Raw genomic sequence first — 12,107 nt, forward strand, 5'->3', positions numbered from 1 at the left:
TTGAAGAATACCCTATAGAACGAAGCCAAACCATGAAAACTTCGGACTTCATGGAGATTCCGAGGCACCTCCCACGTGGAAATGGCCTTCACCTTTCCGGGATCAACCTGTATTCCTTCACTTGAAACAATATACCCAAGGAAAGTAATACTATTACAAAAGAAATCACACTTCTCTAGTTTGCCATACAATTTATGCCTACGCAATGCTTCAAATAATAATCTAAGATGTTCTACATGCTCATTTTCATTTTTGCTTTATACTAAAATATCATCTAAGTACACAACAATGAACTTATTAAGAAATGGCCGTAGTACCTCATTCATCAACCTCATGAACGAACTAGGAGCATTGCATAAACCGAAGGGCATGACTAACCACTCGTATAGACCTTGTTTGGTCTTGAAAGCGGTCTTCCACTCATCACCTTCACGAATCCTCATTTGGTGATAGCCACTGCGCAAATCGATCTTACTGAACACCTTGGAACCACATAGTTCATCTAACATGTCTTGTAGTCTAGGCATGGGGAATCTGTATTTGATAATAATATTGTTGATGGCACGACTATCAATACACATTCTCCATGTTCCTTCCTTTTTTGGCACCAATAATGCCGGCACTGCACAAGGGCTAAGGCTTTCACGCACAAAACCTTTAGCCATCAACTCTTCCACTTGCCTTTGCAATTCCTTTGCTTGTTCGGGATTGCAACGGTACGCTGCCTTATTAGGTAATGCCGCACCTGGTACTAGATCAATGGCATGTTCAATGCCTCGAATTGGTGGCAATTCATTAGGCAATTCATCAGGAAAAACATCATGGTATTCTTCCAGTAAGGGTCGTATGATAGGAGGGTAATCTCCTTCCACCAATTTTTCTGAAATTGGTTTTAAAACCAATATGAACACTGTCCCTTCTTGATCATGCATCTCCTCAAATTTTGATTTAGAAATGAGGAAATTAGGCTTCTCTTCCTTCTCCTTCTCTACCTTAGGTGGTAAAGGTAGTAGTCGTACTTGCTTACCTTCACTAGTTTTAACCGTATATACATTGGTCACACCATTGTGCACAACTTTACGATCAAATTGCCATGGACGGCCTAGAAAAATTTGACATGCCGTCATAGGTAACACATCACACCACCTTTCATCACAGAAATTTCCCACAGTAAAAGCAACTAAGGCTTGCTTTCTTACACGTACACCCGAATCATTGTCAAGCCAGTTAAGCTTGTATGGTTTGGTGTGTTCTCTAGTAGGCAATTTTAACTTGTTCACCAATTCGGAAGCTACCACATCCGTACATGATCCACTGTCAATGATCATGCTACAAATGCGATCCTTCACCTTACAACAGGTATTGAACAGATTTTCCCGTTGTTGTAAATCCTGTACTGGTTCAGTGTACAAGACCCTTCTCACCACGCCACAGAAGGAATTTTCACCCTCTTCTGGTTCACATTCATCACATGCGCTATCTTCCTCCTGTTCTTCATTTTCCACATAACCACCCTCTTGAATGGTTAGTGTGTTCCGTTTAGGACAATTTGTAGCTATGTGTCCTTTTTGTCCACACTTGAAACAGGTACGCTCACCCCTTTCATCCACCTTATTCTCTAATCTCTTGGGAAACATAGGATTCTTCCCTTTGTCAAATCGAGTGGCAGGGTTATGGGATTTGTAAGGAATACGGGATGTATTCTTTACTTGATTGTCCTTCTGTTGTGCCTCTACCTTGCGAGCTGCCTTCACTACATCGTCATAGGTGGTATAAGGCAAGAGGTCCACCTTGTTGGCTATGCTTTTTGCAAGGCCTCTAGTGAAACGAGCCATTTTCAATGGTTCCGTCTCATCCAAGTCACACAGGAGACTGAGTCTTTCAAACTCTTTTACGTACTCATCTACAATCAAAGTGTCTTGATTTAGACGAGTCAGTTTGACATACTGATCTTGCACGTATTCCCTAGGAATCCATCTTTGCACCATTTTCCTTTTCAAGGTAACCTAAGAAGAAATTTTCTCCTTGCCAGCACGTCTTCTCTTGGATTTGAGGTTTTCATACCACAATCCAGCTAATTTCGTGAGTTTTAGTGTCGCCAGTTTGCAACACTTTTCATCATCATACTCCTTGTATTCAAAGATTGCTTCAATCCTTCGAACCCAGTCATTAAACACCTCAGGGTCACTAGAACCATCAAACTCGGGAATGTCGAGTTTCAGAAAACGGTCCTCCCTTTCAGGATTGAACCGATTATAGTTACTTCTGGGGGTCGGCTCTCCTTCTTCCAATTCAGACAACCTACGGTTGTGTTGATTGGTGGTTTCGTCAATCACACTCATTTGAGTGCGCACTTTGCGTATTTCCTCACGTACAGCTTGCAATTCAGTCATGAGTTTTTGTTGCATTTCACGCATGGAATCATGGTTCGAAGTCATGGTCACACCCTGGCCTAGACCGTGGCTCTGATACCAACTGATGCGGAATCTAAGGTAGGGTTAGGTGTTTCGGTTTATGGATTAAGGGTTTAGGCTAGGTGTTTAAGTGGTTTAGTGTTTAGGCTAGGAATTTACGTGGGAACATGGGAAAGGAACGGGAACTAGTTCTTGAGAGTGAGGAACTCAAAGTTTTACTAACAAGGTAAACTCATAATACTAATCAAGGATAGGTATGGTTAGAGTTGAACACTCACTCTACTAACCATAAGAAAAGCTAACTCCGAACACTCCGAGTTAAGCTCACAAACTCGAGTCCACGAGTTCAAGTAACTTGAATCCACAAGTTAAAATTAGAAATAACACAAAGTATATTCAAAGGTAAATATTTCATTCATAATAATCTATTACAAAAGCTAGACTAGACTTCCTTTTATAGACTAAGGAAGTAGTTACATTAATTAACCGACTTAGCTAATTTAATAAAAGGAACTTAAAAGTCTCCAACAAAAGGGAACTCAACAGTCGCCAGAATGAGCAGTCCCTCAATGTAACGGTTCCATGCAAACTGTCATACATTGAAGACTAATAATTGTTGCTGTTCCTTAACGAGTTCTTTAAACAGTTCATTGGGGAACTCGCTGTAGATGCGCCCAGCTTTCTTCCTTGTAACGGCTGGCAGTTACAACGTTTATTATAGCAACTTTAGCTAGCTAATTACTACTATAAACTGAAAATAAAACATACAAATAAGTAGTAATAAAAAGCAATTAAACTAAGGAGGTTATACTCCATGAATGGCTCCCAAACAAGTGAATAAAAACCCACTTGAATGCTTACTTAACGTGTGTAACCCCCTCTTTATTTCCCTTTGTCTTGGCTGCCTTCAAATCAGAAAAGAATAAGGGATATTCTTCCCCCAATGCTTATGAAAATATCTAAGGCATCCAAGGCAAATTAATTCCATGCTTACTCATCCATCCAAGTCACGCATGACTTGTACAAAGATGGAGCTATGTTTAGGCCTATGCGTGGAACTTGGACTTGTTTGAACCCATGAACGAACAATCCATGGACTAAAGGAACCTGATTTTGTTGAACCTTGGAATGTGTAATTGGACCCTTTGAACCATTAGGCTCCGTAGATTGCACTTCGTTTGAAACAAGGTCCAAATCCGGATCAAAACGCTGTGGAATTAAACCATTGACACTCATTGTCAATCATATGACTCGAACTTGACTCAACATGCGTAGATGGGGAAGGATCATAGTGTATGAGGTGAATGATATATATGGAGAAAGCATGTAAGAGAAAAGTATGTGAATGTTGAAAGTGTTTAAGAAAGAAAGTGTAATGTATGGAAAGTATATGGGAAGGTATATGTGAATGTGGAAGGATATGGAAATTTCCGGGAATGGGAAGGACCCTCAACTCGAATGACAGAAGGGATGACTCTTGCATGGACTGACATGTTAAAGTCGTATCACCTAATCAAAAGTAATTCCTAAGACCACTAACTAAAATAGATAGGGAAGTAGGGTCGAATCCACAGGGAAACATCGTTCTTCTATTCCTAATTATCAAGAAACTAATAAGGTTTGTATGAATTAGTCTAAGGAAGGAATCAATAATAAAAATCCTAGGGTCACAGGTTCACCAATAATTAATTCTCCAGAATAAATAACAATCAAAGATTAATATTGCAAACATAACATGATTAACAGACTCTCGTAATTTATTAATCAACATAGAATAACAGGCTCTCGCAATTTACTAGATCTAAGTTCCCATTGAAAATAGCCTTTATCAAATTAACATCTGCTCGATTCATCAATCCAATATTACTATACTTTTACAATTAAATGACATATGCTTGATTCATAATCTAATTGTAAAGAATTAAAACAATCCAATGAGAAATTATTATGCAATATCAATAATCAACCAAAATAATTCATCCCTTCATATTGATTATGGATCCTCCAAGAACCCTAGAAATTAACTACTCACACATATTTAAATCTAAACTAATCAAAGCAATTAAAGAGAGCATGATTGAAATTAAGCACAAAATAACAAAGCAATTAAAATCAAGCAATAAATAAAGCGATAAAAGAGATGAGAAATAATACCGAATGAAGGAAATATAAAATTGCACTAAAAAGGGAAAACTTGAGTTCAACAATAATATCTCACTAAAAATCTCTCTAAAAGTTATAGAATGAAAATTCTAATGTAAAAACGTAGCTAATATAGCTTACAAAAAGAGTTTAAATACTAAACCCAAAATTAGCCCAAAACGACAAGTCCTAAACTCCCCAAGAAAACACGCGCCCGATCGGGCCCGCCTTTTTTCTCAAACCGCCTTTTTAGGCATCTGCCCGATCGAGCCCGGTCTTTTTCTTGGCTGAGACTTCTTTCTTCTTTTCCTTTAGGCTACAAACAATTGTGGCCCAATTCCTCTTCCTTGGTCCATTACTTGGACCAATTCCACGAACCAAGCCCTTAATCACCGAAATAATTGGTCTTGGGCTACGAGCAACGGTCATAAATGTGATAATAGCTTCAATACCTCGTAGTGGCTGGAAAACTGTAGAAATCACCAACAAATCTAGGAAATTCCTACAAAATAAATGCCAACTCTACAAAACACTCGAAACCACACATTAGTACTAAAAGTAGCCCCAAAGAGCTCAAATAAGCATAAAAATGACCGTGGGACGAGGGATAAATTGGCATATAAAACACATATATCATGGACCTAAGACATGATCATGATGTGAAGAAAGTATGTACAAAGTGTGTGCAATGACTCGTGAGTGAAAGTGATATGTTCAAGACTCGCGTCATGACCATGGGACTAAACATGCGGTTTGACTCAAACAAGACAGAGGTAAAGACCACATATGTCCATTAGTAAAACCCAACGCAAAGACTCGGAAAGAAGCAGTCGAACCATCGCGGGGCACTGACACCATCACGACGCGACAAGACTATCGCGATGCGATGGATACCAACGTCCTGCGCCACAGACCAAATTATCGCGCCAGTACTAGATCGTCATTCTAATCTATTTTCGGTGATTCTTCGAAGGTTTAAGCCTACAGTCTTCTAGGCCGGGTATGTTTAGACTTTATAGGTTCGTATCAATTAACTAATTTAATTAAGTAAAGTCCTTTGGGTTAGTATATACAAGTCATATGTAAAAGAATCAAGTTAATACAAAGGGTTAGTTTGTATAGGCATGTGTACAAGAAACAAATCAAACCAAAGGTTACTTTAATCACAAACAAGTTATGCACAAGTAAGAAATGCACAAGTAGCCAAGTAGTCACAATATGATGCAATGAGTTTGCAACCTAACCAAGGCTCTAGCTCTCTAAGGTCAAGGGTTATGATGTCCAAGAGGGTCCATGGTTATGAGTCCGGATGCATCGCGCAGAAGCCTTACCTTAGAAGGGTTGGCACGATGGATGGGACCCCGCAAGTAAAACTCGCTTCCATAGTTTGGTGAATTCACAATCTCGGATGCACCCATTGTTGCACGGAGCGTTCATTAGGGTGGATGGAGCGTGAATTCCCAAGGGCTAAAACCATATGTAGAACACATATAGAAAAGTCGAAAAAACTCAATCAGGAAGTAAAATAGTCAAAACACAAAAGCAGAAAACTGGCGCAATGTCGCAAGAACTCGGCGCGAGAAAACAGAGTCTATCGCGCAGCGCCAACTCTATCACGCCGTGATATAGTTGTCGTTTGGAGATGGTTTGTGTCATCTTGCGATAGTGCCAGCGCGTCGCGGCAATTCTTGTTTTGGAAGTTTTTCCGATTTTTCGTAGTGTTTATTCGATTTTAGTTGTGAAAGATATTTCCGGCTTTTCCTACGTGTATAAAATCCTATGTTTTTGACGCATTACAGATGGTCTTTCCAATGCGAAACTTTTTATGCTTATGCCACAATGTTAATCAAAATTACGCACAATGAATATCTAGAATATTTCGAGTCTCATCCACTCATTCTAAATCGATTGCCAAAATAAATTTTAGGAATCAAAATTAGAAATCCTCCCCAGTGGAGTCGCCATAAAATTGTAGGGAATTTTTCAAACTCAACCCTTTGAGCCCCACTGTATCCATGCTTTTAGGCATGGCGAAACTCCAAGGGAAGGAAGCTAGAAATAGAAGAGTCGCCAACAAGTTTTAGGAACTTGTAAACTTTTCACAGGTACGAAGGTTACACCCCATTCACGATCATGGAGATCGCTAAGTCCATAATGGTTCGAAACCATGTTTGGATATTCAGGGATGATAGTACGAATCCAACCTAAAAGAGATTGAACCCGCCCTAAATCGGCCTCTACTTAATTTTTATGATATTCATGCGCGCTTTTCGATCAACATACATACAACAAGTTATTCCTGAACTTGTTTAATCTATGTTGGTTGATTGTTAATGCAAAAATAAATATATCATTGGTGATCACTTGAATTAAAATCATATTATCCTAAAATCAAATTATTAATTATTTTATTAGGCGTGATTTCAAGTACAAATTCCCTTTTAAACCTGCAGAAAAGGCGTGATCAAGTAATAACAATAAATCATGAATAATCAAGCAATGTAATAATTATTAACACAACAATCATCATCATAATAATATCATCAAAACATTATTAGCAAGATCCTAGGCATGATACTAAACGGATTAAAAACAAACCCTAGCATGTCACTAATAAAAATCATAATCAAAGCATTAGCCTAAACATGATACTAGAAACCAACATGATATTATAAATATTAGAACATCCTAACATGACACTAGGAATCAAATTAAACATTCTAACATGATACTAGAAATCATAAAAGCATCCTATCATGATACTAGGAATTAAAATAATATTCTAAGTGTTTCGGGGTTTTTTAGTGTCCTGCGGGTGATTTACAATTCCAAGACTGGATTATGGGCGCTTGTACCTACAAAACAACGTAGACTCCGGTTGGGTGGAGTTCCGCCTCCGACGATCAAGTTAGAACGTGTTCAGATGATTTATAAAGTGCGGAAAGTAAAGTATCTTCTCGGATTCCGAGATCGAGGGTGTTCTCTGAGGTGAGAGGTTAATATCTGCAATTAATGATTGCTCTGTTTTTAGTAAATGTTTGTGAAATGTCCTTCCCAGGTGGGAATATCTTCCTATTTATAGGGTCTTGGAATTTGTGCCATTTTCTTATGTTACGGAAACCTAGGAATGGTGGGCTATCTCGGGAATTGGGCCTTGAAGGCCGCCATTTTTCCCATTGATTGGGGATGCCACGTGTCAGAAGAGGATTGGTTCATTTTGAAGCTCTCCTAAGGTGACACGTGTCACCATCTTATTGGGCCACGTGTCCTTGGGTATTTTTACCCAAAACATTTGCCCCTCGCAGGTGTGACGTGGCGTGCCACATGGCGCCTGTGACAGGTGTCACATACAGACGGGTGAACGAGTTTTTTTTTTATTTCTATTTTTTGACGGTTGGCCTTCCGGGGAAGTTATAGGGGTTCTCCTATTTCCATCCCTTCTATAAGTAAGACTCCCCCCCTCCCCTTTCTCATTTTAGAAATCCAAAAAAATTTGAGAGAGAAGATTTTAGAGAGAAGCTCTGATCCCGTCTGCCTTTGTTTTCACAAAATTCTGCTTTTTCCGCCTGACACAGCCGGTATACCATATATGTAGCTCACAAACAAGAAACATCAGAACCGCCTGGGTATATTCCAGAACTGCCTCCCATTTCAGCTAGATACAGCCGGACTACCGTCTGAGCACCTTCCAGCCAATTCTCTTGCTTTCAAAGTAGCTACAGTCGGTCATCCGCATGTGCACTCAGCAAATAGAGCTTCCGAGAACCGTCTGGGTATATTTCCAGCAAATTCTCTTGCTTTCCAAGTGGGTACATCTGGTCAACCGTCTGTACCTCTCTTAAGCAGCTGACTGATTTCCGCCTGCCAGTCACAGCCGGTCAGCGCTTTTCCTTACTTTCAGAAACATCTTCGAGGTACCGTCTCTCCCCTTCGCAACTCTTTCAAGATTTTACCGTCTATGTATATTGCATTGAATAATGGATTCATCCACAACACACACGACACAGTCTAGGACAGTGGTCAGCCGGTCTCCTGGTACGGTTGAGTCTAGGACTAGGGGTGCCGCCTGGGGGGTGTTTGGACCACCCTTGCTCTTCCTCGAATTCGACCGTCTCTGTGCATGTGCAGGACAATATGGATCGGACGAAGCGGACGACCATTGACCTAGATTATTGATTAGACGGCTCAGCTGAGGCGCCGGCTGACATAGAATATAACGATCCTCCGGGTGCACCTAGCACTTCGAGTGACAGCTTTTGGAGGATTTTGATCAAAGAGACGGCGCTGAGACTGTCCAACGATCTGACTCAGAGGAGTCAACCTCATAGCAGGCGGATGCCGTCAGTGAGGAAGATGAGGCGTACAAGTGGCCGTCTATATCCAACCCAATTAAAGCGCATATGTCCGCCAGGGATATTGTCACCCTAAGAGCCACCTTTCCTGCCTTTGTAGAGAAACGTCCAGTGGGAGATAGGCGGGAAATCATTGTGCCGCCTGCTGAGGCAACAATCATCTGGGATAACGACATCAAACATTTCGACAATTATTTCGGCTGCTATGAGGCGGTATTCAAAGCCGGCCTCTGGTTCCCCCTTCACGATGCAATAAAAGCAATCTTGAGGGGCTTTGATCTTAGCGTATGGCAACTCACCCCCAATTCTTGGGTGAACATCATTAGCTATATCGTTGCCTACGAGATGCAGAACATAACGCCCAGCTGGGAGGCGTATTAACATATGCACTACTTAAGCCGTGCCTCAGGTGGCTGGAAGGCGTGGTTCACTTTAACCACGCATCCGATCCGGAGTACATGATGACACTAGAAAAGCAAGTTCTACTTAGTTTCCTCTCCATCCAAACGTCTAAACCATCTGCTCTGCCAATACAATAAGGAGCCGTCTCTCTCGGGGAAAAAGTGTGTCCTTCAGCGTGTCCCGGAGGAGGCTTAGGCACAAATAATGGAGCCAGAGTTTTTCAAGAGGACCACCATGCCTCTGGATGATGGAATTGAAATAATTGTACCCAAGAACTAGGTACCCCATCCGGACTGGCTCAAGGATGAGGCTTTCCTGTTCGCCTGTGGCCTTAGTACTTTTTTTCGCAGACGTACGTAGACCAATCAACCGACATTTCTGTGCCGTCTCCATGATTCTGTGTTGCTTTGTATTTAACCAACCGGTTTTCCTTTGCAGAAAAAGGTCTAGAATTGGTTCCGCCTGAAAAGACGCCGGCTAGGTCAGCAGCCTAGATCCGGAAGGATCAATTGGAAAAGAAAAGGGCCCAGCTAGCGGCCAAGGATGATGGGGTAAGCTCCAGTTGCATTCTTTAATTCGTAAAATTTTTTGTCATCAGATGGCTTTTAACCGGCTGAGACTCTTGTTTGACTTTTAGGGTGGAAACAAGAATATCCCACGCTCTATCTCCAAGATGCTGAAGCGGAAGGCTGAGGAACCTTCCAAAGCTCCTTCTAAGGTAAGGAAAGGCCTGGCTGCCCAGATAGCTTCCTCAAGGCCGCCTATAAAGGACAGGCCAACTTTTACAGGAAAAAGCCTGAAGGATCTTGGTCTGAGTACCGAGCCGGCTGACAAAGAGCCGGGCATCCCTGAGACGCCGAAGAGTGGCATGCCACTCAATGCTGCATCCGGTTCTGCAGCGGCTGGGGGTAGGGTGACCCCTCAGTCTGAACCTCAAGGTATGGCTTACAGATTTGATCCCCCATGGCCGCTCGGGCATATGCGAGTCAAATCCCAAGTTACTCAATCAGGGGATTCTTCTAGCAGCCGGCACAATATTGGTGCCTTCTATGCTGCTGTCTCACCATATCATTCTATTGGTGCAGATGCCTCTCCAAGATGCCTCACCCGGTCTGAAAAGGAGTCGATCCCGGGAGTGCCTCAGGTCAATATGGACCGCATCAATGCCTTGCTTGCTGAGGTAACTTGCCAGATGTATTAACTGATTTGAATTAACTTTTTACCGGCTGAGGTATCTAAGATAAATCAACTTTTTGCCGGTTGGGTTTACTGAGGTAAATTAATATTTTGCCGGCAGAGTTTTGCAGGTAATGTTGAGAGTAGATGGGCTCAAAGTTCCATTTAAAAAGAAGCAATAGGAGGTAAGAGAAGCTAATAAATGGACGACCGATACCCTTGATGTTTCTCAATACAAATGTACTATGAATGAAATAAGGTCTAAAGCCAAAGACATGAAATAGGAGGAGCTGGTCAAGGAGCTCACTGCTGCTTTGGAGACGGCCAATAAGAAGGCGTCAGACCTTGAGCTTCAGCTTAAAAATCTTCAGTCAGATCTCAAGGCACTGGAGAATGCTGACAAAGAAAATAACCAACTCAGGGCAGACATCTCCCGGCTGAAGGATGAACTGGCCCAAGTGTAGATTGACCACAAGGCTGAGCTGGTTGCTGAGCAAGAACGACTGGTGGATGAGAACGAGTGAGATTATGAAGCTTGCATGAAAATGCCATGGAATCTCATTCATCCGGACTACGCCCGGGAGTTCTTTGACTTAAGGTACAAGTATGCATCTGAGGTATACGATGCCCAGTCCCTCGGTCTTGAGGCGCCGACTCCGTTTGAAGAGTGGGCCGGTATTGGGCCGTCTGATGAGGAACATGAGGATGAGGAGCTCTATGAGCAAGAAGAGCAAGTGTCGATTGACACTGACCAAGTTCAACCTAGGTAACCTAAAAGCGAGCTCCCATCTGGCCAGGACCAGACGGTGCCTCCACCTCAGCAGCAACAAAATTAATCTTATCTTTGTTTTCGGCCTGCGTGCCGAGTATTTCATTGTAATTTAACAACAATCTTCTTACTTCCCCAGATGTAGATCCGGTATAACAGTCTTCTTCTCTCGGTTTTTTATGCCGGGAGCTTTTAATGAAGTAGCCGACTGGGTCGGTTTTTAACAAAAATTTCTATTTTTGCATTATGTATATGCTTGCAATCTTAGAATACTTGTTGATGGCACACGACACTTAACGAACCGGCTACCTTTTGCCCTTGGACGGTTGTACGTTTGGTTAATCAATCCCTAAGGTGATTGTCCCAAACCAAGCGGACAGTCATCCATCGAGCATCCGGATAAAATATCAGTCGGTCGTTAACCGGGTCTTAATCAATTTTCTAGAGAATTTAATCCAAGTTGGAATGACGGCCGATTACCGGCTGGCGTCAATAAGGCATGCGGTATTTGTTATGCCGTTTATGTTCCATTTTAGATTAGTAAGGTCAAACGGTTGTGAGCTAACCCTCGTGGGTTAATCAATCTTTGCCAGATGTTCTCCAAGACGAATTGGCCGGATGTCTTGCTCTTGCTGGAGCAGATGAATTATCGTTTAGAAGCAGACGACAATTGGCCATGTGTTGTTGCTTTAATCGAGCAAGGTTTTAGCTGCTAAGTTTCTAGCTTATCTTAGATCATCAAATTTAACCGTTTGTAGTGCTTTTGAGCTACAACAGGTTATATCCAACCAAGATGATTATCGGTTACCGTTAGTTATAGTACAGGCAATATTCTCTGGTATCCTGGTCTCA

At 41.8% G+C, this 12,107-nt stretch overlaps 1 protein-coding gene across 1 annotated transcript; it reads right to left on the bottom strand.

Annotated features, from left to right (window-relative positions):
- Positions 1-257: 257 nt before the first annotated feature.
- Positions 258-1,988, bottom strand: LOC110702844. The gene has a single exon (XM_021880586.1). It carries the CDS (start codon positions 1,986-1,988, stop codon positions 258-260), a length of 1,731 nt encoding a protein of 576 aa, XP_021736278.1.
- Between the last annotated feature and the right edge of the window lie 10,119 nt (positions 1,989-12,107).

This window comes from Chenopodium quinoa, unplaced genomic scaffold (assembly GCF_001683475.1).
Source record: "Chenopodium quinoa cultivar QQ74 unplaced genomic scaffold, ASM168347v1, whole genome shotgun sequence".
In the NCBI taxonomy this organism is placed as follows: Eukaryota; Viridiplantae; Streptophyta; class Magnoliopsida; order Caryophyllales; family Amaranthaceae; genus Chenopodium; species Chenopodium quinoa.